This window comes from Corella eumyota, chromosome 4 (genome assembly GCF_963082875.1).
Source record: "Corella eumyota chromosome 4, kaCorEumy4.1, whole genome shotgun sequence".
NCBI classification, from domain to species: domain Eukaryota; kingdom Metazoa; phylum Chordata; class Ascidiacea; order Phlebobranchia; family Corellidae; genus Corella; species Corella eumyota.
In genome coordinates, this window is record NC_137493.1 from 83,335 (window position 1) to 109,820 (window position 26,486).

General features: G+C 36.1%; 3 protein-coding genes and 1 pseudogene across 4 annotated transcripts; 2 read left to right on the forward strand and 2 right to left on the reverse strand.

Annotated features, from left to right (window-relative positions):
- Positions 1 to 20: 20 nt before the first annotated feature.
- LOC145751429 (uncharacterized) lies at positions 21 to 1,103 on the forward strand. The gene is made up of 3 exons (XM_082567569.1): positions 21 to 173; positions 422 to 466; positions 531 to 1,103. Exons 1-3 carry the CDS (start codon positions 167 to 169, stop codon positions 902 to 904), a joined length of 426 nt encoding a protein of 141 aa, XP_082423695.1. The 5' UTR covers positions 21 to 166; the 3' UTR covers positions 905 to 1,103.
- On the reverse strand, positions 962 to 15,486 carry LOC145751426 (uncharacterized; annotated as a pseudogene). Its single transcript, XR_014283735.1, has 47 exons — positions 15,351 to 15,486; positions 14,987 to 15,125; positions 14,486 to 14,650; positions 14,204 to 14,286; positions 13,943 to 14,078; positions 13,687 to 13,845; positions 13,330 to 13,511; positions 13,087 to 13,264; positions 12,856 to 12,987; positions 12,201 to 12,354; positions 11,893 to 12,035; positions 11,425 to 11,571; positions 11,183 to 11,291; positions 10,615 to 10,799; positions 10,304 to 10,444; positions 9,668 to 9,831; positions 9,390 to 9,540; positions 9,073 to 9,227; positions 8,807 to 8,946; positions 8,631 to 8,722; positions 8,392 to 8,509; positions 7,993 to 8,071; positions 7,696 to 7,809; positions 7,550 to 7,631; positions 7,281 to 7,395; positions 7,000 to 7,154; positions 6,616 to 6,750; positions 6,412 to 6,551; positions 6,225 to 6,346; positions 5,948 to 6,104; positions 5,609 to 5,788; positions 5,478 to 5,555; positions 5,301 to 5,416; positions 4,983 to 5,144; positions 4,530 to 4,706; positions 4,186 to 4,311; positions 3,936 to 4,055; positions 3,768 to 3,838; positions 3,335 to 3,529; positions 3,058 to 3,238; positions 2,873 to 2,987; positions 2,571 to 2,719; positions 1,880 to 2,053; positions 1,749 to 1,814; positions 1,556 to 1,681; positions 1,303 to 1,385; positions 962 to 1,160 (listed from the first exon to the last, which is right to left on the reverse strand). The product of XR_014283735.1 is annotated as an uncharacterized LOC145751426 (transcript).
- Positions 15,487 to 16,439: 953 nt separating this feature from the next.
- On the reverse strand, positions 16,440 to 18,515 carry LOC145751427 (replication termination factor 2-like). Its single transcript, XM_082567567.1, has 6 exons — positions 18,274 to 18,515; positions 17,802 to 17,878; positions 17,566 to 17,707; positions 17,182 to 17,314; positions 16,994 to 17,119; positions 16,440 to 16,920 (listed from the first exon to the last, which is right to left on the reverse strand). Exons 1-6 carry the CDS (start codon positions 18,435 to 18,437, stop codon positions 16,453 to 16,455), a joined length of 1,110 nt encoding a protein of 369 aa, XP_082423693.1. The 5' UTR covers positions 18,438 to 18,515; the 3' UTR covers positions 16,440 to 16,452.
- A 6,964-nt stretch (positions 18,516 to 25,479) lies between these two features.
- LOC145750331 (uncharacterized) lies at positions 25,480 to 26,426 on the forward strand. The gene is made up of 4 exons (XM_082566332.1): positions 25,480 to 25,598; positions 25,659 to 25,733; positions 25,887 to 25,925; positions 25,991 to 26,426. Exons 1-4 carry the CDS (start codon positions 25,592 to 25,594, stop codon positions 26,308 to 26,310), a joined length of 441 nt encoding a protein of 146 aa, XP_082422458.1. The 5' UTR covers positions 25,480 to 25,591; the 3' UTR covers positions 26,311 to 26,426.
- The last annotated feature ends 60 nt before the right edge of the window (positions 26,427 to 26,486 follow it).

A 26,486-nucleotide genomic window follows, 5' to 3' on the forward strand; every position in this document is an offset into this window, starting at 1 on the left:
TACACTTGGGTATTTGAGGAAAGGGGAATCCCAGCTTTAAATTTCCCCTTAAAACTGGTTCCGTTTTTACTTTAAAGTTTGTTTAAACATAAAATAAGTCAATATATTCGTTAAATTATAACTGATCACCACCATTAAATAAATATTAAGTTGTATCCTAAAAAGTATGCCAGGTAAGTTGTGCTTACAATAAAGTTAAATGTATAAAAGTTTAATTTAAAGTTTTTGTTTAGTTACAATAACTGGAAGTTCTTTTATCTAAAATTTATACAAAATTATTATAATTTAGTGCAGCTTATGCGAACCAACTTATAAGTTGAAGCAGTTTAGCTTACACCCAAACAGCTTGGGTTGCATGACCCTTACATGTTAAGAATAAACAAAATTTAAAGCAAATATTTACAAAATATTTAACTTTCAGGCAAAAAAAAACGCATCAGATCCCAACAAAAACGTTCCACGACAGGTAAGTTTGCAACTTAACTTTAACATATCACCTGTAATCATTAATGACGTCATCATTTACGTAGAAAGTCACGTCAGCTTTACCAACTCAACCGTTAATCAAAGTCCAGTAAATTCGAGTGGAATAAGATATAGAATAAGTGGAGGAAGCTATGGTCAGGGAGTTCCCGAATCGCCGGATAAGGTCAAAGCAACAGGTAGAGATAGTGACGTCACAAATAAGACGAGCTCGGATGATGACATCAGCAGCGAAACAAGTACAGATAGTGACGTGGCAAATGAGCCAAGCACCGATAGTGACGTCACAGACCCAACACAGAGCCCAACTTTGTCACACAGTCGTGGTTTATCGTTAACAGACACCTCGATATTTGTCGCTCTAGTGATCTTCGTAATTGTCCAATGCTATTGGTTGTTACAACACATGACGTACATATAAACATGTGACGTCACTTACTGAAATAACCCACCCCTTATGACGTCATACAAACATATATACAGAAAATATTAACCTTTATTGACGTAATAATGTTTAATCTTGAATAAAAGTTGATGTTTAGATCACTGATAATTAAATTATTTGATTTTAAACAAATGTAAAAACAAGAAATAAATATTTGTTGAAATAATTACAATCAAGCATTGCTGTCGTCCACTGTTGCCCCACTTTCCTTCTCATACCGAACTGTCGGAGACTGAACATAAAATATCGGGTAGTTTAAAGGGAAATAAACCTCGGGTATTATCACGCAAAAAGCTAAGACTAGATTTTCATTTTAAATAAAAATTTGTTCACAAGTTAACCTAGCTCTAAGTAAGTTAATTTCTTTAACTCACCTCCGTTTGTTCACTCGGTTTGTCCCCGGATATCGAATAAAGTTTGTTTGTGAAACCTTTTGTCAAATCAGAGGCGCCCTCAGCTGAAACAAATCAGAGTTAGGTTAAATATTGTGTTCACAAAATATATCTTTATATGACGTATTAAAGTGATTTCCACCACTGCAAGGGTCTTGGAGATAACAAAACTTTAACTGAACCAAAAACTTAATCTAAAGTTAAACTGTGACCCCATCTTAGAATATTAACTCACAAAGTTTCGATGCAGCTGGAGGGTTGACCTTTATAAAGTAGAAGGCAAGTCCCCCAAACAACAAGATCGCCAAAATAACCCCAATAATCACCCCCAGAATTATCCCAACGTTGTAGTTGCTTTCCTCTGCATTGTAAGAAGAAGATTAATTCACCCAAAACACGAAAACAAGTTAACTTTAAATATTAGTTACCATCGGGTTCTTCCGTCCGTGGAGTTGTGTAATGGATGTGATCCCCGTTCGAATCCGTCCCAATCACTACAAGTTAAAGTTTCATTATAACAACAACTACGGCACCTGTAATATGACGTCATCACACAAACCTTTAGGCACCCTGCACATATATCCATGTTTATTGAGGCACGAGATGTCGTTCCACTTCCCAGTGTCTCCGTACATTTCAACACAATCCTCCGGAGTGTCGTGGGCATCGTTCGGTTCGCCAGTGCTCCAGTACGTGAAAGATACTGGTCGATTGTCCGACCACGCCCATCCGTCTATGACGTAACAATATATAGTTAACATAAGGTCGATTGTCCGACCACGCCCACCCGTCTATGACGTAATAATATATAGTTAACATAAGGTCGATTGTCCGACCACGCCCACCCGTCTATGACGTAATAATATATAGTTAACATAAGGTCGATTGTCCGACCACGCCCACCCGTCTATGACGTAATAATATATAGTTAACATAAGGTCGATTGTCCAACCACGTCCACCCGTCTATGACGTAATAATATATAGTTAACATAAGGTCGATTGTCCGACCACGTCCACCTGTCTATGACGTAATAATATATAGTTAACATAAGGTCGATTGTCCGACCACGTCCACCTGTCTATGACGTAACAATATATAGTTAACATAAGGTCGATTGTCCGACCACGTCCACCTGTCTATGACGTAATAATATATAGTTAACATAAGGTCGATTGCCCGACCACGTCCACCTGTCTATGACGTAATAATATATAGTTAACATAAGGTCGATGGTCTACAATAAATACCGTTTGTGTTCTTGGTCAACCCGATCCACATCGGTTCCGAGTAATTGAACCACCCCAGCACCCACTCCACCTCACTCCTGCTCTCAAAACTCACCAGATGACCGTGGAGGTTGTTACAGAACCGCTCGGCGTCTGCCCACGTCACTCCTCTAATTAACAACGCTCGTTAATTACTTAAGAGTTACACTAACAAGATAAACTTCTCCAAATATTTCACAAATCTAATAAACTAGTGGTGCATGGTTCCCCACTGCTACCATGTCGTTAAATAATTTAGTTAAACCAATAATAACAGTTCTTACATATCATCGTTGTTACCCTCTGTGATGTGAAAGAAATAACAAAAACCTCCCAATTGCGGCCACGAGGGGTTCTCACATTCCCCGTCCACATAACCGGGCGTCGCCGGAATATTTTCTAAAAATTAAACTCGGGTTCGAATCCTGATAACAGCAACTTAATCATTTAAATTAAATTTAAGATGAACCTGACGAAGTCTTGCAAATGGAAGAATGCAAGTCGTTACAATTTGCAGTCAACCACTCTGCTCCAGAGTCGGTTGCCACATTTAAGACACAAGTCTTGCTCGCATCGGAACCAGGTTGATTCTCGCCCCAATTACTGATCCATAACGGCCACCCATCAACCCAAGTCCACTCCTGGAGGTCCTGGGTAAAAGGGGTGAATTTTCATTATTATAGAAGCGATGACAAATATTTTAAAGTTGAACCAAAAGTTGTTTAAAACAAATCAAATTTATTCACCTTATCGAGGCTTAGTCCGATCCACGCGGTTGAGATTCGATCCTCGATGTAACTCACAAGAAAATATTGTTCGTACATCGATTGAAGACTGACCAGGTCAGAGTTCATGGATTGACAGTTTGACCTTGCGTCCTCGAACGACCTCAAGGTCGTGTCCAGATAATAACAAACGAATTGTTCGTTGATTGTGTCGAACTAAATAACAATATAATCCTTATTACGTAACAATTTTAAAATTTGTGTGAATTTTTATATTTTTGGGAAGGGTGAGCTGTTGTGATTTGTTGAAGCTATCCGTAAACACCGGGCTCAAGGGTGAACTATGCAGCATTGGTGCTACTCAAACCCGAAACCTTTTGGCTCGTAGTTCAATGTTATGACCAATATATCACACTACCGAACAATCACCCACAAAATTAAATTCAAAACTAACCTGGGTCCAACCTTGTGGACATCGGGCGTTGTTGTTAATTTGTAAACCACCCTCTAAGTTCGGATCCTTGCCTGCAAACCAACAGTGAAAACAACTTCATTAAATAAATGGTTCGGTCTAAGTAAACTTGCATGCAAAATAAATAAGTTGACTCAACACAACTTTCACCTCTGGAGCAAACATAAGGTTTGGAGGACCAACATTTCTCATCATTCCACCTCCCAGCGTTTCCCTCGGCATGTAAACTTTCCGCACAATTTTCCTCCCCGTTATGGTGGTTTGGTTCACCTAAAAAATTATTGGAAACACTGATACCACAAATTAACTTTAACGGTCGCCACCATTACCAAATATAACAACTTGAGACCGGATAACAAAATGTTGCATTTCATGTTTAGAGTGAATATTTAAAACAAACCATGATTCCAGTTGGTAAAGGTCACTTCCTCCCCGTTCGCCCAAGTATATTTATTTCCCCATTGGATGTCGCTCAATCCAATCCAGTAATTGTGATTCATCCGAATGCTTTGAGCAACCAGAAAGGCTGAAAATTTGTTTAATTTACGTAAATGATGAAAGCTTAACAAAAAGTTTATCAAATTTATTAAAACCGATGATGTTGTAGTTTTAATCACTTGTCTTAACTACTTGAGGTTCTGGGTTCGATCCCAACTACTCCCATTCTGTAGTGCCCTTAAGTAATATAAACTCCTGCTGAGCCAACTAAGTTTAAATTGTGAAATACAAAAACACGAAATAAACCGTTCTCATATTTGTTGTGGATGGTGGCCAAGTCTCCCCCGAAGCAGAGGTTGTGAGCGTCAGCCCACGAGGCGGAACACTCTGGCGTGGTTGTGTCACTAAAGTCACATTTGTTGCTCTCACCGTGCATTTGAAAACAATAATTCTTATATTCTAACCAATCAGCTGGACAACCACCTGTCAATCACAATATCAGCTGTCAATCAAAACATCAACTCTCAATCAAAATGGCACATGTCAATCAAAATAACACATGTCAATCAAAATATAAGCTAAAATTAAAATATGTCACTAATCGATTCTAAAAAAATTGTAAACTGCAACCAATATTAAAATCAAATAAGTCGAGTTGTACGAGATATGTTCATGTAGAAATTGTCTAAGTTTTAGAACAAACTCCAAGTTAAAGCTAGAGCCGGTCAAAGAACACTTTTACTACAACTTAACACCCACCAGGCCATGGTTGAGTTGGGTTAGGGGGTGCAGGGGGGGATCCAATAAACTTCTTGCAGATATAACTCGCATATTGGAGGCCACAATTCGCATCGTTCCAACGCCCATTTTTCTTGTACATCGCCACACATTGTTCCATGCCCAGGGAATCGCTCGGTTCACCTGTTGTGATATTAAGTGAACTTGTGTTAGTTGACTAAAGTACAAGCTAACACCCAACTTATACAAGGTTTCGACTCCTATTGTGTTACAACCTCTGTTGTTGTTTCAACTCCTATTGTGTTACAACCCCTGTTGTTGTTACAACCCCTGTTTTACCTTGGTTCCAGTTGACGTACTGCACAGGTGACCGACCCATCCATCCATTGATACGCTCCGTTGATTCCTCCTTCTTCTTTTAATCCGATCCAGAATCGATCGCTTCCACTCATTTGCTGAATTAATAACATCAACGTTACAATGATAAGATTTATTTTGTATTTGTATGAATCTTACTTTGATCTGATTGGTTATAAAAGATTGTTCTTCGCCCGAATGCACAGAGAGAAGATATCCTCCCAAAGATTGACATTTCTACAAAACAAAAACATTTAAACCACAACCACAACATATACAACCTTACCCACCCTGTCTGCGTCATAACTGTCGAACACTGCCTGGTCGTTGAAGAGGTAGCAGATCTCGTTATAATACAACCAAGTCCCCTCCGTATCTGACCCACATTGGGGGTTGGGGACCCCGGTTGGGGGCTGAGTGGGTTCAACGACCTCGGTACCCTTCTTTTTCTTACAAATCCAGTCTAGTGGCTGAAAATAAATTGGGTTTCCACTAAACATTATTTCTACTGAATTTTACAAACTATATTTAATAAAGAAATTTATTCTTGCGCCCCATAAACAAAAAGCTTAAACTATAAATTAATTGTTTAAGAGAACAAGGTTTTATTTTAACCAAATTATTCTTACTTGTTCGCAGTTGAGATTGTCCCACAATCCTGTGCCGATAGAAGGTTCAAACTTCATAGCAACGCAGTTGTTATCGGTTGCTAGGGACGGTGACCCAAGTCCCCAGTCCACATATTCCACTGGACTTCCATCTGACCAACCCCAGTCAAGTTGGGCTCTGTTCACACAGTTAACTTTGGTTTAATGTTAGGTTTAAACAAGTTAGGAAGATCACACAATACTAGAACAGCTGATAAGCATGAGTATTTGAGTGAACTTAGTAAAGCACAATGCTTACTTATTGTTTAGGCCGATCCAAAGAGATTCACTGATGATGCCAAGTTGGGCAAGTACGGTGATCAGATAAGATTGTTCATCTCTGCTGTGGATGGAGACAAGGTCGGCGTTGTACGACAAACACTGAAACAAAATCGTTGTCAGAAACTATTCCTCGAAATAACAAAAATAAAGAAAGATATCAGCACCTGATGCCATGCATTGTTCCAAGCTTGTTTCTTGTTATGGTTTGTTGATCCCTCCTGGTTGAAGACTTTGTAACAATTTGGGTCCGAGGTGTCGGGGGTCGACCAATCGTAGGGACATCCCCCTACTGGTGGGGGAGTTGCTATGGACAACAACAATTTAATGTTAATAAAAATGTTAAGTATTTTGTATTAACTTAAACTTACTTGGCACCGGGGTTGTCCACCCCTCCCTGGGGACCTCGCATATGGGGTAAGCTTGTTTGGTGCATCTGGTGCTGTACCAGAGCCCGTTCCCGATGACTCCCCCGTAGAAAGTGGTGCACTCGCCCAGGTTGATATCTACATTAAAGGAAAGTTTATTTGTACCAAAAAAACATTAAAAGAAATCTTTATTTAAGCAAATCTAATCATTAATACTATATGTATGTATGTTAAATTTAAGTTGTTCAATTATTACTTGGGTCACTAAATAACAAATTTCGTCAATCATAAAGTTGCCTAAAACCAGATTAAAAAGGGCATCTTATAAAGTCAGGGTCAACAAAGGGGTAGCCCTCTATAAAATCGGGTTCAACAAACTAAACTTACCAGGATTGCCATAGCCCCAGTTGGAGTAAGTCACTGGGTCCCCACTCTCCCACTCCCAAGCAACTCCGTTCTCCCCAGATGGGATAGCATGCAGCCCCAGCCACCATCTCAGGTCCTCAGCTCCGATCAAGGTGTGCAGAAAACTTTGAACAAATCTGGGAGAAAATTCAAACAAAAATTGTTTTACTTTGTACATTGAAATAAAGCAACATAACAGTTGTTAAAAAATATATTTTACCACAAATATAAATTTGTGTCTTGTTTTATAAACCAGCTCAAACCTGTCTTTAATGTGGATTAAAGTTCCTCCCTTTCCTTCACAAAATCCTTCAGCTGCGGTTTCATCGACCAAGTTCCTCTCGAACCAGAAGCAGGATCCATCATTTGGAACCCAACCTGAACGTTGGTAAACTTTTGATTAGGTGTTAAGTGTTGTTAACGCTTAAATAGACTTAAAGATAAAACTCTCTTATATTGCTAAAAACAAAGAATCTGGTGAATTATGAAAGCAACATTTATTAAAATTTTGGAACTATCCACTCGAACAAACCTTCAGCGCACCCTGGTGGCAGAGTTGGTGGTTCAGTATCGTCTGAAGTGTAATAACCTTTCACTTTCTTGCACATATAACCCTGTAAATGAATCTCAATTAAATATGACTTTGAGTTATAATAACGATTACCCAATAAAACCAACCTGTACGATATCGCAATAATAATCGTTCCAATCACCGGCATCTTTCCAGATATTCACACAACTTTCAATATTCATGGTGGGAGCATAAATAGGATTCCAGGAAGTGTAAGTTATCTGAAACAAGTTGTACAATGAACAATTCTCTTTGTTTACATGTTTATGACGTAACAAACTAAAATTATACACATTATGCGATAGTAAAGAGCTTGAACCCAACCAAAATTTACTCAAACAAAATATAGCTGGCAACTCAAACAAATTAAATTTAAAACAACCTTAACAAAAGCTTCTACTTACAGGTTGGCCGTCGATCCATTCAAAAAAATTGGGAGTTTTTAGATCGTTTAATCCAATCCAGATATGAGTGTGGTTCCATCTAAACATCAACATTTTAAAATAAAATCACTTAACTCACAGCTGTGTTGTGGAGTAGTTAAACAGTTGGCCTTACTACTTCAAGGGCTTAATTTCCACTGCTCTTATACTGTAGCGCTCTTAAGTAATGCGTTATAAACGGTATAAATTTCTGCTGAGCCAGCACTTAATTAGCAGCTTAATTATCGGGAAATATTAATTATAATCTATGATATCCCAAACTGCCACAGGCAACTTGAGACTGGGTCGAGGTAACAAATGTTACTCTATGTTTAGGTCGCGCATTCGACTTTCCCACATCGAGGATAAATAAATGCCAACCTTGAAATTGTTTGATGAACAAAATCTTGCTCCACAGCGTTGCCAATGGAGACGAGATGAGCCCCCATTTGAACACATCTCGCTTCACTCTCCGCGAAGTTAAGTTCATCTTCGTTATCTGGAAAGTTTGAGTTTATAAAATAACCTCACTATGTACGAGTTTATTTTCAACAGCGCCTTTCAACAGAAGTGGCTTCATTTAAAATAACAACAAAGTTTATTATTCAACACGAACTTACCTGACACATAATAACAATGACTTTCATATGGAACCCAACCATGCGGACAGTTCTTGACCGTATTTGTGAACGAAAAAGCCATCGGATAGTAACTGAATAATTTTGTGAAATTTAAGACAAATATTCATCCAAATAAAAAGATTGAAAACATGAACAACAATTTAACTAAAACTTACTCAAAATCCTGGGAGACGACCAAGTTCCTCACCGACCCCACATAAGTAGATTGTGCGGGGACTTTTATCAAGGTTACTGGACCCCCAAATTTGTCGATGATGACCCCCGCATGAACGGCTGCACTGCAGACCTGAGACATCTGTTGTACAGAGAGTGACTTAAAACTTAGACTTTATAAGAAGATTATTTATTTTACATTTAAGTTTCATCAATTTAAAATAAAATTAAAAACTTTTTTAGTTTTCTTTTGACAATTAGATCTTACCCCGGCATATTTTGTTGTCCCGAACACCGCGGGGGGGGCTGCAATGATGGGACAAAACCCGGGGCATTCACCTGTGACTGTGGTACCTTCTGGGGTCTCAGCCCCGTCCCCGTCCCTAAATAAAGTTTCCCCCAACTCCTCACATTTTAACTCCTCTAAAGAATAAAATTAAATTGAGAAGAAAATTTAAAAATTCAAAATATTTCTTGAACATAAACTTTGATTTAAAAGAAAATGTTGAAAAAATACAAGCTTTAGAGTAACAAGAAACCTAAAATACGATTAAAAATCATTTACAATTTGGTCTATCCACTTACTTAGAGGATTGCATCCTGTGATCTCGAACCTCATCCCGATGACGTCACCCGACCATTCGAGGGGGTAAATTCTGATCCCCGCCGAGAACACGTGCTCGGCAAGAACCCCTCGGACCTGGGTGGTTGTATCAGTGTTGCCAGTGAAGTTTTGCTGCGTTTTAACATTTTTGTTAACAAATATAATTTGTTTGTAAGTGTTTTATGTTAAACTTAATTACTAACTTTTGTTTAATGTTTATTTACATATAAACATAATTAATGTAATAATAGCTACTTACGACAATGTTATCATAGTTGGTGTAGTCGGTCCATTGCGTGAAAGTTTGATCGTTCGCGAACCCGACCTTGAACTTGGTGACGTATCTTTCCGCATCGTTGGCTCCCTGGATGATGATCCCACTGATCCGGAAGTTCACTGGGAAGGTCACTTGGACCCAGGCTCCTTCAAATTATTTAAACTTTGTAAAACACAGCAGGAAATTGTCTTTTACCTTAATTTTATATCGAAAGTACCAGCACTTACTGCGTCCTTATTTAAATAGAATATAAAAGAATTATTATTTTGCTATAACTAACTTTAGTAAGAAAACCTAACTAGTATATAGAACTAAGAAGGGATAGAAATAATTTAACAGGCAATGTTTAAAACTAAGAAATGCAAGCTTTTAATTACGCGACGTGCTTGCTTTTTCAAAGGGAGAAGGATGCGTTTCACGCTGATTACTTGAAGTTGGGCACGTAAAAGTAAGTTGAAGTAAGTTACGTTAAGTACACAGTTAAACAATAAAAACAGAAATGAAACTGATTATTTGATAATAACTGTTTTACAATTAAAACTGATTTTTCCTCAAAATTAAATATCGCGACCAAACTAAATAAACGATTTATTAAATCTGTCACAAATTAAACCAAACCTATTCCTTCGTTCGACGACCAACTTCTGGCCCCATTCAGTCTCCCGTCTGCCCCCGTGTGTTGGTTGTCAAGGGAACTGGATTGGGTAATCTGATAATTTTGAACGGTTCCGTTTTCGACGCCCAGGCCTTGGTAGCAAACTGTCAAAATAAATTTTGTTTATATTTTACCCATAAATATTAAAAAATTTCTGTAGTCCGAAACTACAACATTCCTAGTTCACAATTGTGGTGAAGCCTCAATTAAGTGCAAAAAGGGTTTTAAACCAGTTAATTAAAAAGAAGTTAAAATTTAAACTCAAACTACTTACTTAGAGCTTCACAGGAGTAAATAACGTTCAAATATTTATAAATTCCATAACAGGGATCCCCGAATATATCATTAGTGACAGGAATGGTGCAATATTGTTTGTTGTTACACATCTTGGACACAACATCGAGCGAGTCTGAGCTGTGGCAACCTTCGATGGGGATGACAACATCACTGTATGTGCATCTGAAGGATTTAAGTTGTGTTAGTTTGACATATTCGGTTAAAAGTTTTGTGGATTTAAACTTAAATATCGAAACTTTTCAGCAGCGTGGTGTAGGGGTCAAAACACTTTCTACACTACGTGAGGTCCTAGGTTCGATCCCCACTGCTTTCATGCTGTAGCAACCTTGAGTAGGGCACTATAAACGATGTAAACTCCTGCTAAGCCAACATTTGATCAGCAGCATAATTTTCGGGCAATTATCATCAATAATATCCCAAACTGCCACAGGCAACCTGAAACTGGGTCAGAGTAAATTATGTTACTCTACTTGAGGTAGCGCATTCGATCTTCCCACATCGAGGATAAAGATTAATACAAAAAAAAGAAAAACTTTAAAGTTTACGTTTCAATATTCGATCTTCCATAGGAAGCGTGATGAACAACAATAACAGCGTTTCCCTCACAAAACAGAGTTCCTACCTCATCCTCACAAATGTTCACAATATAATTGTCTGGTGGAAACGTGAATCATATTTTTAAAAAGTATAAAATTATAATTAAATATTCCATAAGAGTGATTTAGTTAAATTTTAATTAAAAATTAACTTTAAATCATTAATCAACAAATACTGATTAAACCCTAACTTGAATCGATTGGGATCGGAGGTCGAGTGTTGGCGAATTTGCGACAAGCGATCCCCTTCAAGTTGGAACATTTTATATCATTCCACTTTGAGTCCCCTGTGTACATTTCCACACAATTTTCATCCCCCGTATGCCCATTCGGTTCACCTGGAATATAAATTAGTGGAAGTTGTAGGAATTTTAAAGTTAGTTAGGTCAAACATTTAAATACTAACGTTTCTGCCAAACTTATCAAGTGTAAACTAGCAGCAAGTCCTGCAGTTTTAAATCACAGATAAACAATCGAGTTTGGTGAACGATATACATAATTATTTAAATTTGAGGACCAACAAAATAAATTAAACTTATGTTTATAGTGCGCGTTTAAATATTAGTTACGAGTTATCACGACAATTAAAATGCCGATCATGGTCCGGGTTTGATTGGTATTGAACTGACTTTACTTTATAACAAATATCTTGAACGCACCGTCCTGCCAGTAAATGTAGTTGAAAAGGGATCCATCCGCCCAAGTCCAACCCTTATTGAGGTCCAGGTTGTTTGCCCCAATCCACATCGCTGACACTCGAACTTTGGACGAGATTTGACCGCTCACGTAAGCTTGCTCAAATCTTGGAAACAAAAATAAAGTTTACATTTTTTAAAAAGTTTCACAACTTTACTAACTGCACAGTTTGTATTTAACCAGCTGGGCTTACAATATTTGTCTTATAGAACCATGTAAGCACGGAATAACCTTTTAGTTTAAGTGAAAGAGCTTTAAATTAGGAACTCACGGTGAGTTAATACTGAGCAGGTTTCCCCCCATTTCAATGCAATAATCCTTAGCCTGGGTCCAGGTCCTCATGTTGTAATCATTAAAGTGGTAACAAAAGAACTCCCCGGCCGGATCGAACGACCAGTCAGCGCCACATCTGCTGTCGTAACTTCCTACAATATCGGTGTAAAGATTGTGAGATATCTACACTAGGTGTCGTGTTTACTAGATCTCAGTTTAAAGTGTTATGTTACAGAGTTTACAATTTTGTAAGTGATGTATATAGCACGTTGGTATGGTTAACACTGAATTACAAAATGGCTTTAGAACCTTTAAAAAATGTCTGTGGTACTTACAATTCAATTTTCAAAAATACTGGAAAATAGGAAACATCAAAAACCAGGTTACCATATTTTTTGTGTGACGTAGAAAGTACTAAGTAGCGTAGTGAATGTGTACATACTAGTATTTTCTACGTCATCACAAACAGGCTTCCCTTTTCTTTTTTTTAATTAATTTTAATTTTTTTTTAAAGTTGTATAACTTAAAAAGTAGGTGAAATTATTTAAAGTTAAAACTATTTTTGTGTTCAGTGACACCAACTTTATTAATTTTTGAGTATAAAAATATCGTTAATATATGACTTTAAATAAATTTAGAATATTTTTGTTTACCTTTAGGATAGAAACACCAGTTAACGTTAGGCACAGTGTTGTCATAGCAACAACCTTTGTTCAGGCATTCCTTATACGAGACACCAGCGTAACCACAATCCAACCTGTCGGGAGGATGAACTGCTGTGCACACTGGGGGCAAAACAAGGCTCATTAAATTAAAAGTGTAACAAATGTTGAATATAATATTGGAAAAGTTTTAAAGTTGAATTAACAAAGTTATAATCTTACGTTCATCGGTTGAGGGGGGGTTGAGGTCCTCCCCCGAGCTTTTGCAGCCCAATATTTCCATCCTCATCGAAGCCCAAACCTCGTACGTCTGGGGGTACAATCTCAAATATGACGTCACAATCGGGTTCTTTAATATGTTGGTGACCGGGGTGAACACGTCAGTATTGGCCGTGAAAATCTAAAATCAATCAAAAGTTAGTTTTAAGATGAGATATTTTAAATTTAAAAACATTTTATTTTCACCTTTCTTGTGCCAAACTCAGTGACGTCATTGAACAAGACTCCGTCATTGGAATAAGCGAGCGCGTAAGTCTTAACATATTGGATGTGGTCGGCTGGTCTTCCTTGGGTCGTGACCCCGTGGATCGTTCGAGGGACCAGGAAGCGGACCTGGATCCAGTAAGTGTCAATAGTCGGGTACACTCCTGTTTAAATAAAAACTTAACCTTAATTTAACTTACAACTTAACATGGCCGCACTCGGTTTAAATCTAATAAACTTTCGGTTGATCTTCCAATAAACTTCCCTTTAAACAATTACATAAACATCTGTGCTGTTGTGTACATAACTCACTAATCAACCCCTAATATTTTAACCCACCGTTGATCAGCCCCACGCTCCAGGACCCTGTAAGATGAGCAGACTTCTGGTTGTTCAACCGAGCCAGGTAGGAAGCGTGGTTGGCATCGTAGGAAGAGGAAGCCGTGATGTCCTCATCTGGGATCCTGTAATCCTCCATTCCCAATGCTTGGATGCAATCTAGGAGGAAGAGTTATGACATCACAAAAATATAAAAACTAGAAGCTTCTTCTCTCATGCAGTTAGCGTTAAACAAAATATTAAAACCACTCTGAACCTGTTTCCGGCATCTTGCAAATATAAGCGCGGGGGTTTGAGCACGGAAGGTCATCCCACTTGTACGAGTTCCCCGCCCAAAACTGAGCACATTCCCCCGATAAGTTGGGCTCACCGGTCGCCCAATCTTGAAACAACTAGAAAGTAAAACAGTTGATTTATTAAAGTTTTCGGGTAACTAAAGTTAACCGAGGTTAAAAATTAAAATATTTCAATTTCATAATTTTAAAATATGTCAAAAACCCCAAAAAAAATCTCGAACCCAGGGTGATCCATCACTCCACTTCCAGTCGCCTTGAGTTGTTTTTGCATGTCCTCCGATCCACATATCGTCTTTGGCGTGGCCTGGAACGACATTCGTTAGCGCATGAAACAATGAGTATTTGTGAAATTTAATGTTTAAAATGCATGGGCTGTAGTAGAAAATCGAAAACAAAAACCGAATATAAAAGACACTGCGAGATATATATTTCCATAAAAACGTGTTTTTGTTTAATTAAAGGTCTTTAAAATACAAATATTTTATTTGAGAGCAAATACTGACCTACGACAAACCCATTCTCCTCCCCAGTTAGGATGCTGACAAGATGAGCACCGTAGTTCACGCACATCTGCTCTGCAACATCCCAGCTAGTGGGGGACGCGTACTCGTACAAATAACAACTCGAGTCGTACCAGATCCAACCTGGAGGGCAGCCTTGGTGGGTGGCTGTGAACAAGAAAGTTAAAGGTAGCAGGAGGTTCATATAAACATTAGATTAACATTAAATTAACGTCAGACTTAAAATAATTTACGTTAAAACAACTTTTAGATTATTTTAAAATTTATGAAAAGCGTAAAGTTATCTTTCAAATGACATTATTAAGGCATAAAATCATTCAATAAAACGTTTCCAAGGAAGTTAAAACTATTAACATTTTCAGTTTGTGTTGCGTTTATACACATAACTTACTAAACTATAACCTAATCAAAAAAACAAAGTAAAAGATATAATATACTGTTTTGATGAAATGGTTAAACCTAATTTTAAACCTGTAAACTTACTTGCTGGAGGTGTAACTGAACTGACAGGAACCCCGGTTGGAATTTTACAAATAAAAGCTTGCTTCTTGAAACAATTTTTGTTCATCTCCCAAAAACCAAAATCTGAGCCAGAAAATAATTCTCCACAATCCCAAGTGTTCTACAAATCGTTAACATTAAACTTAAGGTTAATATAGAGATTTTCTTCAACAAAACATAATTTATACCGTTCAGTCTGCCGAATTTTGAGTCTTTTACGATTTAATGCTTTAGGTATAATCAATTAATTACCCCTTAACTACCCCTACTACCGCAAAAATATTATTTTTAAAACTAGGATTGTATTATCTTGTATTAAACATATTTTAAAGTTAAACTAACTTACAACAGTGTTGACAGGTTGTGTTTGTGCCCAGAACGTGTAATCGCTGTCTGACACCAACTGACCGTCCGACCACTTGAACTCCCCGTCCGTCTCAGAGTCAGACATCCCCAGCCAGACTCCCGGACTTCCCGCATCAGAGATCTCATGGAGTAGATAAGTAACATACTGTTGTTCGTCTCCACTGCAATAGATTTTAATTATTAGTCAACTCTCTAGCAAAATTATAAAAATACTCAGGTTTAGTTTTTGGCCTTTAACAGTTTGTTGTCGGTCTGGTAGTACTAGATGGTTTTTAATCTGGTTAATAAAATACCAGTTAGAAGTTAATTTGGCGCCAGTTTAGTATTGTTATTCAGCACTAGATTCAAAAGGTGAGGCTGAATAACGAACTGAATCTACTGCTGAATAACGAACTGAATCTACTGCTGAATAACGAACTGAATCTACTGCTGAATAACGAACTGAATCTACTGCTGAATAACGAACTAAATCCACTGCTGAATAACGAACTGAATCTACTGCTGAATAACGAACTAAATCCACTGCTGAATAACGAACTGAATCTACTGCTGAATAACGAACTGAATCTACTGCTGAATAACGAGCTAAATCCACTGCTGAAACTGAAACTACTGCTGAATAACGAACCGAATCTACTGCTGAATAACGAACTGAATCTACCGCTGAATAACGAACTAAATCTACTGCTGAATAACGAACTGAATCTACTGCTGAATAACGAACTGAATCTACTGCTGAATAACGAACTGAATCTACTGCTGAATAACGAACTGAATCTACTGCTGAATAACGAACCGAATCTACTGCTGAATAACGAACTGAATCTACTGCTGAATAACGAACTGAATCTACTGCTGAATAACGAACTGAATCTACTGCTGAATAACGAGCTAAATCCACTGCTGAAACTGAAACTACTGCTGAATAACGAACCGAATCTACTGCTGAATAACGAACTGAATCTACCGCTGAATAACGAACTAAATCTACTGCTGAATAACGAACCGAATCTACTGCTGAATAACGAACCGAATCTAAACAACAAACTTGAGTAAACAACAAACTTCATTAAATAACAACTTCAGCCAGAGTAATGGTAAGGGTTATAAGTTATCCAGTGACCGTTCTTATCTTTTGCTCTTTTTGCACTTTCATGTGAGGTGAAGAGTGACATAAAAGTTTTGGTTTTAAAGATTTTTTCCTCCTTTAATTTGTGTTTTGCACCGAGCACTGTACTGGCTGCTGACAAACTTTTAACTCGATCCGATTTCAAGGTTGCCTTGCCTCCATTTTGGGAACCTGTAGAAACCCCATTTTGGGGAACTGAAGTTCCTGGAACCCCATTTTGGGGACCTGAAGTTCCTGGAACCCCATTTTGGGGACCTGAAGTTCCAGGAACCCCATTTTGGGAACCAGAAGTTCCATGAACACCATTTTGGGAACCAGAAATTCCAGGAACACCATTTTTGGGACCAGTACAATGATTGGAGATAGAAAGCTTGTTATTGGAAGGTTCCCCAGAAGAAGTTGTTGCAATATTTCCCCCCACCTGCAAAATATTTTCATCTTTAAATAACTCTTAACAACAAGAATTTACTCAAAAAATACAAACAATAGTTTACCAAATTTTTTTGTTCGTTATTCTTATCTTTAATTTCTCTTTTCTTCTCCTTCTTCTTTTTGAGTCTTTCTGCACGAGCGATTTCCCTTCTTCTCTCCATTTTTTCGATTAACTCTCTTTCTTCGTCCTATTATATCAAAAAAATGTTAAAGTTTAAATATTTAGCAAAAAGTAGTTAAATAAAGTTACCTCAGATGGGTTTAGAATTATGACATCACAATCCTTGTCATACTCGGTGGAGCATGAAGGACATGTCGACCCTCGGACTTCTTTGATCGCACGTTCACTCAAAACACATTTGCACTTCAACAGAAAACTAAACCTGGGAATCAAAATATTCTTAAAATTAATCTCATTTAGAAAATTTTAAAAAAGATTAAAACTTTACATTTAACAAAATAAATATTAAATCAATTTTAAAAACCAATTTAAATCAAAATTAAAAACTTATTTATATTTAATTTTTATGATAATTCATGATCAAAACTGTAAAAGTAACAAACTTGTATTTTCCGTTCATTTCAAAAAACAAACTTGTATTTTCCGTTCATTTCGTATTTTCCGTTCATTTACTTGTATTTTCCGTTCATTTCAATGCCTGCCACGGGGCAAATAAAAGGGGCCAAATGGGTGTCAATATAAGTGTCACCCTTCAAACTTCCCCCCTGCCAGGCTGGGTTCCTGGCGAGTACAAGGGTGTAAATGTCTTTTAGACCTGAGTAAAAGAAAGTTTAACACAAAGTTAATACTTAAGACAGGAAATAACAGAATTGTGATTTTAGTAAACTTTAAAATATTCAACTTGGGACCTCTGATATGCTTGAATTGATATTTGGAGTTGTTTTTATCGAGCAAATATTCGATCACTGCATCTTTGTTGTAGAACCTGCAATATTTCAACACATTAGCTAATTTAAAATATATCCACTTTTGTTTGTTGTTTTTTAACTTCACTTAAAAATAATAAGTATTCCCCAAAATTACCGAAAATCATTTTAAGAATAAAAAATATTTTCAAAAAACTTAAAACAACATATTAACGACAAGTTAAAATTTTTTCAATAATGGCATTTTTAGAGAAGGGGTTGAGAATAAAGGGAGTTATTATAAAATGTTTAATGTCATTAAAAATGGTGCATTTTTAGGCAAACACTTTTGAATAAACCACCTATTTGGGTAAAAGGTCTTTGGTAAGATGTCAATAATTCACTAAAAATATTTTCTTAACCACCAATATCATTTTGTGCAAACAACTTTAAATAAAAAGGTTCAAACTTTAACCTGCCGAGCTCGCAAGCCACGATTGGATCCTTGAGTTTAAGATTGGAGAGGGAGCAGTATCTCCACTTCCACTGAAGATCCGAGTCCTTATCCTTTGCTTCCTTCTTCTTCTTGGTGCGGATGAGTTCGTGTCTCTTAGGGATTGTTCCTCCATCGCATCCCATCGTAGTTCAACTTATAAAACTTAAAAATAGAAAAATCTAGAGAAAATAAAAAAAGGTTCAACCAACACCAAACTAAATATAATTTTTAGAGATTAGTTTTTAAACAAGACTTTTTTTAGTTCATAAAAAAATGATAAAACATCTTTTAGTTCATTATATTACAAACATTTCTAATCAATCTTTGATAACAAAATTTATAAAGGTCAAGCGCAAAATAGGAAAATAAAGATAACAAAAAACATGAAATAGATACAAAACCTTGCATAATATGAATGCACAATAGTTAAAATAAATTGTTGTTATGTTTAAGATGAATTGTTGGCAATATTAACTGCCACTAACAGTTTGTACTTTGTGCAATGAGCGACAAGAAAATGATTTTAGTAAAAAGTTTTGAACTTTGTTCGAAAAAGTTTTTTGTTCCTGGAAGTTTCAACTTTTTGGTCTCGTTTCACTTAAATCTGGAATATCTTCATCGACATTCGTTTGTTGACCTTCAACATGACCTTCAATGACCCCCTGTGTTATTTCATCCTCAATGGAGTTGTCATCGGTTACCGGAATTCCAGTTGCTGAACCACGACGAAGTGACATCATCGAGGAAAATTCATCGGTTGGATAAACCTGGTTTGGGTTTGCACTGTTGGCACGGTAACGTAACCCATCAGCGGGGGTGTAAGGGGGAGGTGGTTCAAGGTCGTCACAGAAGGAATGTTCGTGCAATGAAGCGTCACCTCCCCCCATGACATCATCATCAGGGGTTTGAGGGGGGGTCTGGGCAGGTGGGTAGGGTATGTTACCAGGTTGCGCAGGGGGGTAAGGAAGGGTTATGGGTTGGGCAGGAGGGTAGGGGGCAGTACTGGGTTGCACAGGGGGATAAGGGGCAGTATTTGGTATAGGGGGTTGTTGGGGGGTGATTATTGGGGTCGGTTCGACTCTCTGGTGGCTGGGACCATTCTGGTTCGTTCTTTCATCATTCTGGTCATTCTCATTGTTTCTATGGTCTCTCTGGTTATTTCTGTGATGGTAACCAAGGCACACAGAGATCCCAACCAGGACAACCAGCATCAGAATTGTGAGGAAAACAAAAGCTGGGATCCAAAGTTGGATCGGTAACTCAGCGAAAACATTTTTGAATGCCATGCTGAAAGCTGAACCAAATTGTTGCAAGGGTTCGAAAAAGAATCTTGAAAAAGTAATCGCCAGTATTCTGGTGGGTGGAATGTACAGGATGGGGTCAATGATGTGACTTTCATGATACTTAGCACAAGGATCCTTAGTTGTACTGAACATATCTCGTAAATAGAAACTCATTGATTCAGTAAAAGTTAATTCTCGGGAAAGATCACGGCAATGGTCAGGAATATTTGATGCTGAAGCAATATGCTCGGCGTAAGCCACTTTGTATTCATAAACATAAGTCCAGGGAAAACTAATAACCACTGAGAACCAGAATAAACGTTTAATTTGTTGCCCCCAGGCAATATTGCTCACAATTTGAGATGTCATCATTATTATTAGAACCAAGAAAAACAAACTTATTTTCAAAGCTTCATCAACGTCTATTTTAAAATAATCCTCAAATTTCATTCTTAAACTCGGCTGAATATCAGGTTCGGTTTCCATGGTAACCTGAGTGATTAAACTTTCGAGTTTTCGAACAACATCTTGGATTGCAACCTCCGAACTTTGATCTGCAAACTTTTGGAGTAAATTCCAATCTTCCTCCAGAACTTTTAATGTAATTTGATATTTGTTTGGGGGCCTCCCCACTTGAGATAACTTGAACAAAAGATATGACACATAACGACGCATAAATATAACTTCATCAATTCCCTTACATTCATTCTGTTCACTTTCTGTTACATTTTGTTCACATTTCGGACATTCTGGACACTTGGGGGCCACAGGAAGTTGTTGTTTATCCTCTTTCGTTGGTTTAGGGTCAACTTGAAACATAACCCCGGGGTCAATCCAGTCCGATTCATCAATTTCAAACATGTCAGATGACACAAAATTTATTAACAACAAAATTAAAAATAATTTCATTTTGAAATTCATTCTAAACACCAAAAAGATCTGAAATGTAATTTTAACAAGTTACAAGCTGGAAAACCCCACTTAAACATTGATTAAGTAGATAAACCGAAAGTCTGTAGTAAAATGATAGGTTGAAAATATGAGTGTGGTAAAAACCCAACAAACAGGTGTTTAATAAATGCGCAAAAAAAAAATTTTAGACTAAAAAGTTTACTCATGCAGAAAAGTGCGTTTCGGGCATATAGTTTTTAAGGGGTTTTTATCAAAATGGCAGTAATAAGAGGGATGAGTCGGCAATTACAGATCAACATATACCGGCAGCTTGGTGTAGTGGTAATAACACTTGCTACACCACACATAAGGTCCTGGGTTCGATCCCTAATGTTCTCATGCTGTAGAGCCGTTGAGTAAGGCGCTATAAACGGTACGAACTCCTGCTGAGCCAATACCAAATCTGCAGTATAATTTTCGGGCAATTATATTCTATAATATCCTAAACTGCTAAAGGCAACTCGAGACTTGGTCGGGGTAACTGATGTTACTCTATGTTAAGACCGTGAAGTCGACCTTCCCACATCAAGGATAAATATACCACTGTCATTCTGCTAGAATTTTTTTTTTTATAAATTCTAGCAGAACTCCGCATTTTTCCGCAAAACGTTGTGTTTGCATAAAAAGTTAATTCGGCAATATAAAAATGTTAAGCTAGTAAAGAAATCATTACTTACTATTGTTTAACCTGCTATAGAATAAAATGTAAATTTTATTCTATAGATTGTTTTACAGAGGGTGCTTTTTAAGTAATAAGCTGGTATAAACCAATTATATGCTAAAGTTGAAGTTTTACATTCGTTATTTGCAAAAGTTGTAGAGCGACGAAAAAACATTAAAGAAACCAAGATTTGCTCGGCCGTAATTTTAAATACTTTCCAACGATAGGAGTTGAAAAAAAATTTAACATTGCATAACTCTTATAACAAAGATAAAGTATTGTCATTTTTAAGGGCCACAAATGTTAATTACGTCAGTAGTTAAACAAAACTTATGGAAAAAAGTTGGATGAATCGGCCGAACGTCGACATTTGGGGCTATTTATAAATACTTTCCGACAATAGGAGTCAAAAAAAAATTTTAACCCGGCTTAATAGTTTAACAATAATTAAAATAGCAAAATTTTGAGCGCCACATTTTACGTTTACAGCAGTTATTGACCCGAGAAATAACAAAAGAGAAACAAAGGCCCGCTCCCACCCGAAAAAACGAATCCCACTCTCCAGCAGAAAGTATATTCCGACAATAGAATACAGCCCAAAATTTAATAATCAATAAGTAATGCCAAATAAACATTGTACGCCAAGTTTTGAGTTTCACACTCGTTATTTGCAAAAGTTGTAGAGCGACGAAAAAACATTAAAGAAACCAAGATTTGCTCGGCCGTAATTTTAAATACTTTCCGACGATAGGAGTTGAAAAAAAATTTAACATTGCATAACTCTTATAACAAAAATAAAGTATTGTCATTTTTAAGGGCCACAAATGTTAATTACGTCAGTAGTTAAGCTAAAACTTATCGAAAATAGTTTGATAAATCGGCCGAACGTCGACATTTGGAGCTATTTTTAAATACTTTCCGACGATATGAATCGAAAAAAAATTTTAACGCGGCTTGATTGTTTAACAATAATTAAAATAGCAAAATTTTGAGCGCCACATTTTACGTTTACAGCAGTTATTGACCCGAGAAATAACAAAAGAGAAACAAAGGCCCGCTCCCACCCGAAAAAACGAATCCCACTCTCCAGCAGAAAGTATATTCCGACAATAGAATACAGCCCAAAATTTAATAATCAATAAGTAATGCCAAATAAACATTGTACGCCAAGTTTTGAGTTTCACACTCGTTATTTGCAAAAGTTGTAGAGCGACGAAAAAACATTAAAGAAACCAAGATTTGCTCGGCCGTAATTTTAAATACTTTCCGACGATAGGAGTTGAAAAAAAATTTAACATTGCATAACTCTTATAACAAAAATAAAGTATTGTCATTTTTAAGGGCCACAAATGTTAATTACGTCAGTAGTTAAGCTAAAACTTATCGAAAAAAGTTTGATAAATCTGCCGAACGTCGACATTTGGAGCTATTTTTAAATACTTTCCGACGATAGGAATCGAAAAAAATTTTTAACCCGGCTTGATTGTTTAACAATAATTAAAATAGCAAAGTTTTGAATTTTAGGTTGTATCACCTTCTAAAGATGCTACATTCCACCTCAGCGTTGTGGCAATGCCAGGTGCCGGTTTGATTCATGGGGCTATTGAAATTGAAATGAGTCCGAAAAATTTTAACGGAGTTAGTTGATTATCTTTTAATTTCATTAGAAACCAACGATGTAAGCCGAGGTGATGTAAATCACATGAATAAAACAATCCGAAAAAACGCAACACGATTAATTATAGCTTGCCAAAAACGATACCCACGTGCCAAGGTAATGGTAAAATTTATAACTAATTTACAAATAAGCCTTTTATTTTAAATAGTTTAAACAAATAATTGTGTTATTGTTAATAGACCCCCCTTTTATTTTAATATTTTAAACAAATAATTTGTGTTTTTTGTTTGATGTAACGTTGGTATAATTTTATATAGATCCTGCTTGCAAAAATTCTACCACAAACAGGTGCTTTTATGCATCGTGTAAAAATAGCAAACCGTGCATTAAGCGACATTGCAAACATTTTTAGTCTTACTATGTTAAGCTTGAATATTGATTGCGATGACACAAATTGGCACGATGATGTTCCATCTATCAGATGTCGGTTTGAAAAAATGGATGGCAAACTTAGAAGAAGCAATTAACCTAATGGCATCTGACAACAAAAAGCAAATTGAGACAAATAAAGAATACCATCCTTTACTAGGCAATTGTAAGTAAAATATGTCTCACATAAGAAATAAGAAATTAACTATACTACAAATAATACAATTGTACTTTTATTATTAATTTAAGGTTTTAAAAGAAAAAAACCTTCGAGTCGACTTTATCCACCACAACGAAGAAATCTGCAATCATTAAGAAACGCACCTTACACAAAAAATAGTACAAATTCTTATGTTAAAAAATACCAAAAGAAAATTTGTTTTTATCACGCAGCGTTTGGGCCTTTGAGCGAAATTTGCAAATTACCGTGTTTATCATGCACTAATAATAAAATAATGTTTCATGTTTAAAATTTTTTAATTGTATTTATATAAATAAATAAAACAGCTTAACAAATAAAAACAGGTGGTTTCTGCTTTCTGCTGGAGAGTGGGATTCGTTTTTTCGGCTAGGAGCGGGCCTTTGTTTCTCTTTTGTTATTTCTCGGGTCAATAACTGCTGTAAACGTAAAATGTGGCGCTCAAAACTTTGCTATTTTAATTATTGTTAAGCAATCAAGCCGCGTTAAAATTTTTTTTCGATTCCTATCGTCGGAAAGTATTTAAAAATAGCTCCAAATGTCGACGTTCGGCCGATTTATCAAACTTTTTTCGATAAGTTTTAGATTAACTACTGACGTAATTAACATTTGTGGCCTTTAAAAATGACAATACTTTATCTTTGTTATAAGAGTTATGCAATGTTAAATTTTTTTTCAACTCCTATCGTCGGAAAGTATTTAAAATTACGGCCGAGCAAATCTTGGTTTCTTTAATGTTTTTTCGTCGCTCTACAACTTTTGCAAATAACGAGTGTGAAACTCAAAACTTGGCGTACAATGTTTATTTGGCATTACTTATTGATTGTTAAATTTTGGGCTGTATTCTATTGTCGGAATATACTTTCTGCTGGAGAGTGGGATTCGTTTTTTCGGGTAGGAGCGGGCTTTTGTTTCTCTTTTGTTATTTCTCGGGTCGATAACTGCTGTAAACGTAAAATGTGGCGCTCAAAACTTTGCTATTTTAATTGTTGTTAAACAATCAAGCCGCGTTAAAATTTTTTTTCGATTCATATCGTCGGAAAGTATTTAAAAATAGCTCCAAATGTCGACGTTCGGCAGATTTATCAAACTTTTTTCGATAAGTTTTAGCTTAACTACTGACGTAATTAACATTTGTGGCCCTTAAAAATGACAATACTTTATCTTTGTTGTAAGAGTTATGCAATGTTAAATTTTTTTTCAACTCCTATCGTCGGAAAGTATTTAAAATTACGGCCGAGCAAATCTTGGTTTCTTTAATGTTTTTTCGTCGCTCTACAACTTTTGCAAATAACGAGTGTGAAACTCAAAATTTAGCTTATAAATTCTTTATAACAGCTTATTACTTAAAAAACACCTTCTGTAACACAATCTATAGAATAAATTTTCATTGTGGGTTAAATAATAGAAGGTAATGATTTCTTTACTAGCTTAACATTTTTGTATTACCGAGTTAACTTTTTTATGTAAACACAACGTTTTGCGAAAAAATGCGGAGTTCTGCTAGGATTTAAAAAAAAAAAATTCTAGCAGAATGACAGTGGTATAAATATCTATACAAAAAAAAACGTAACGAATGGCGGTTAACATTGTTAGTTTGTTTAACACGAATAGCTTTATTGTCTACCCACATCTTTTCTTTAAACATTAACCCTTGCCTATTGGTGTTATGTTTAAAATTAAACCTTCCAACTGTGCTTAATTTTACTGCTTTTCTTTATCTAAAGACTTATTAAACTTCCGTCAATCTGGTTTTATTGAGTTAATAATTTTACTTACAGGCAAAACAAAAATAAATGACGTCACAGAGCAAACACTTTAAGGTAAAACAACAAAATTGTTTATCCTCAAATAAAATTTGAAATACACAACTATTACAAACAGCTTTATAATTAAAAATGTTAATTCTAAAAATATATTTAATCTAACCATAAAGCCAAACCAGCTAAAATTCAATAATAAAGAACAAATTCGTCGTTTATTCTTAAATAAAAACTTGGGTATTCAAGAAAAGGGAAATCCCAGCTTTAAATTTCCCCTTAAAACTGGTTCCGTTTTTACTTTAAAGTTTGTTTAAACATAAAATAAGTCAATAATTCGTTAAATTATAACTGATCACCACCATTAAATAAATATTAAGTTGTATCCTTAAAAGTATGTCAGGTAAGTTGTGCTTACAATAAAGTTAAATGTATAAAAGTTTAGTTTAAAGTTTTTGTTTAGTTACAATAACTGGAGGTTCTTTAACGGATAGTCCGGTTGGAAGCCGAAACATCACCTACAAGTATAACAAGAAAGGTAAAATATAACATGTATTATTCTGTTGAAGTAGACAAATTAGAACTTGGGGTATACTATATAGAAGTATGTTGGTTTAAAGTGAGTCAAACTATTGGGTTTGGATAAATGTTCACATATGAGGTAAACTCGAAATATTTAACTTTTGTTCAGGAAAGTCAAAACTACACAAGGTTGGACATTTAAATGAAAGTAAGTTCATGATTTTAACTGTTTAATTATCGTAACACTTACTAATGACGTCATGATTTATAAAGGAGATGACGTCATAAACATAAATAAAGTGAAAATAAACCGAAGTCCAATAATATCGGATGGAGTAGATTACCAAAGAGTCCCTCAGTCCGCAGATGTACCGTCGGATGACGACAGCACTGAAACGAGCTCAGATGATGACGTCATAAGGGAAACAACATCTTTCAATGAGGTCACAAATGAAGCAACTGTAAATAATGACGTCGCACGTCCATCTAGCGGTCGTTGTTCTTTGTTAGCAGATATAACAATATTTGTTGCTCTTACGCTTTTTGTGTTCATTCAGTTTTCAAGTTTTTTACAATATATGACGTCATTGTAAATGTGTAACGTCATGTGTAACCCGGACAATATTTAAATCACAATAGCAAAAAGTTTTTAGGTATTTACAAACTTTAAAATGAGTAGAAAAAATAAAACTTCTTAAAAAAGGTTTTGATATTTTTATGCAATAACATTTTTAATTAAAGTTTTTTTAGTTTTGCATCATAACAAAAA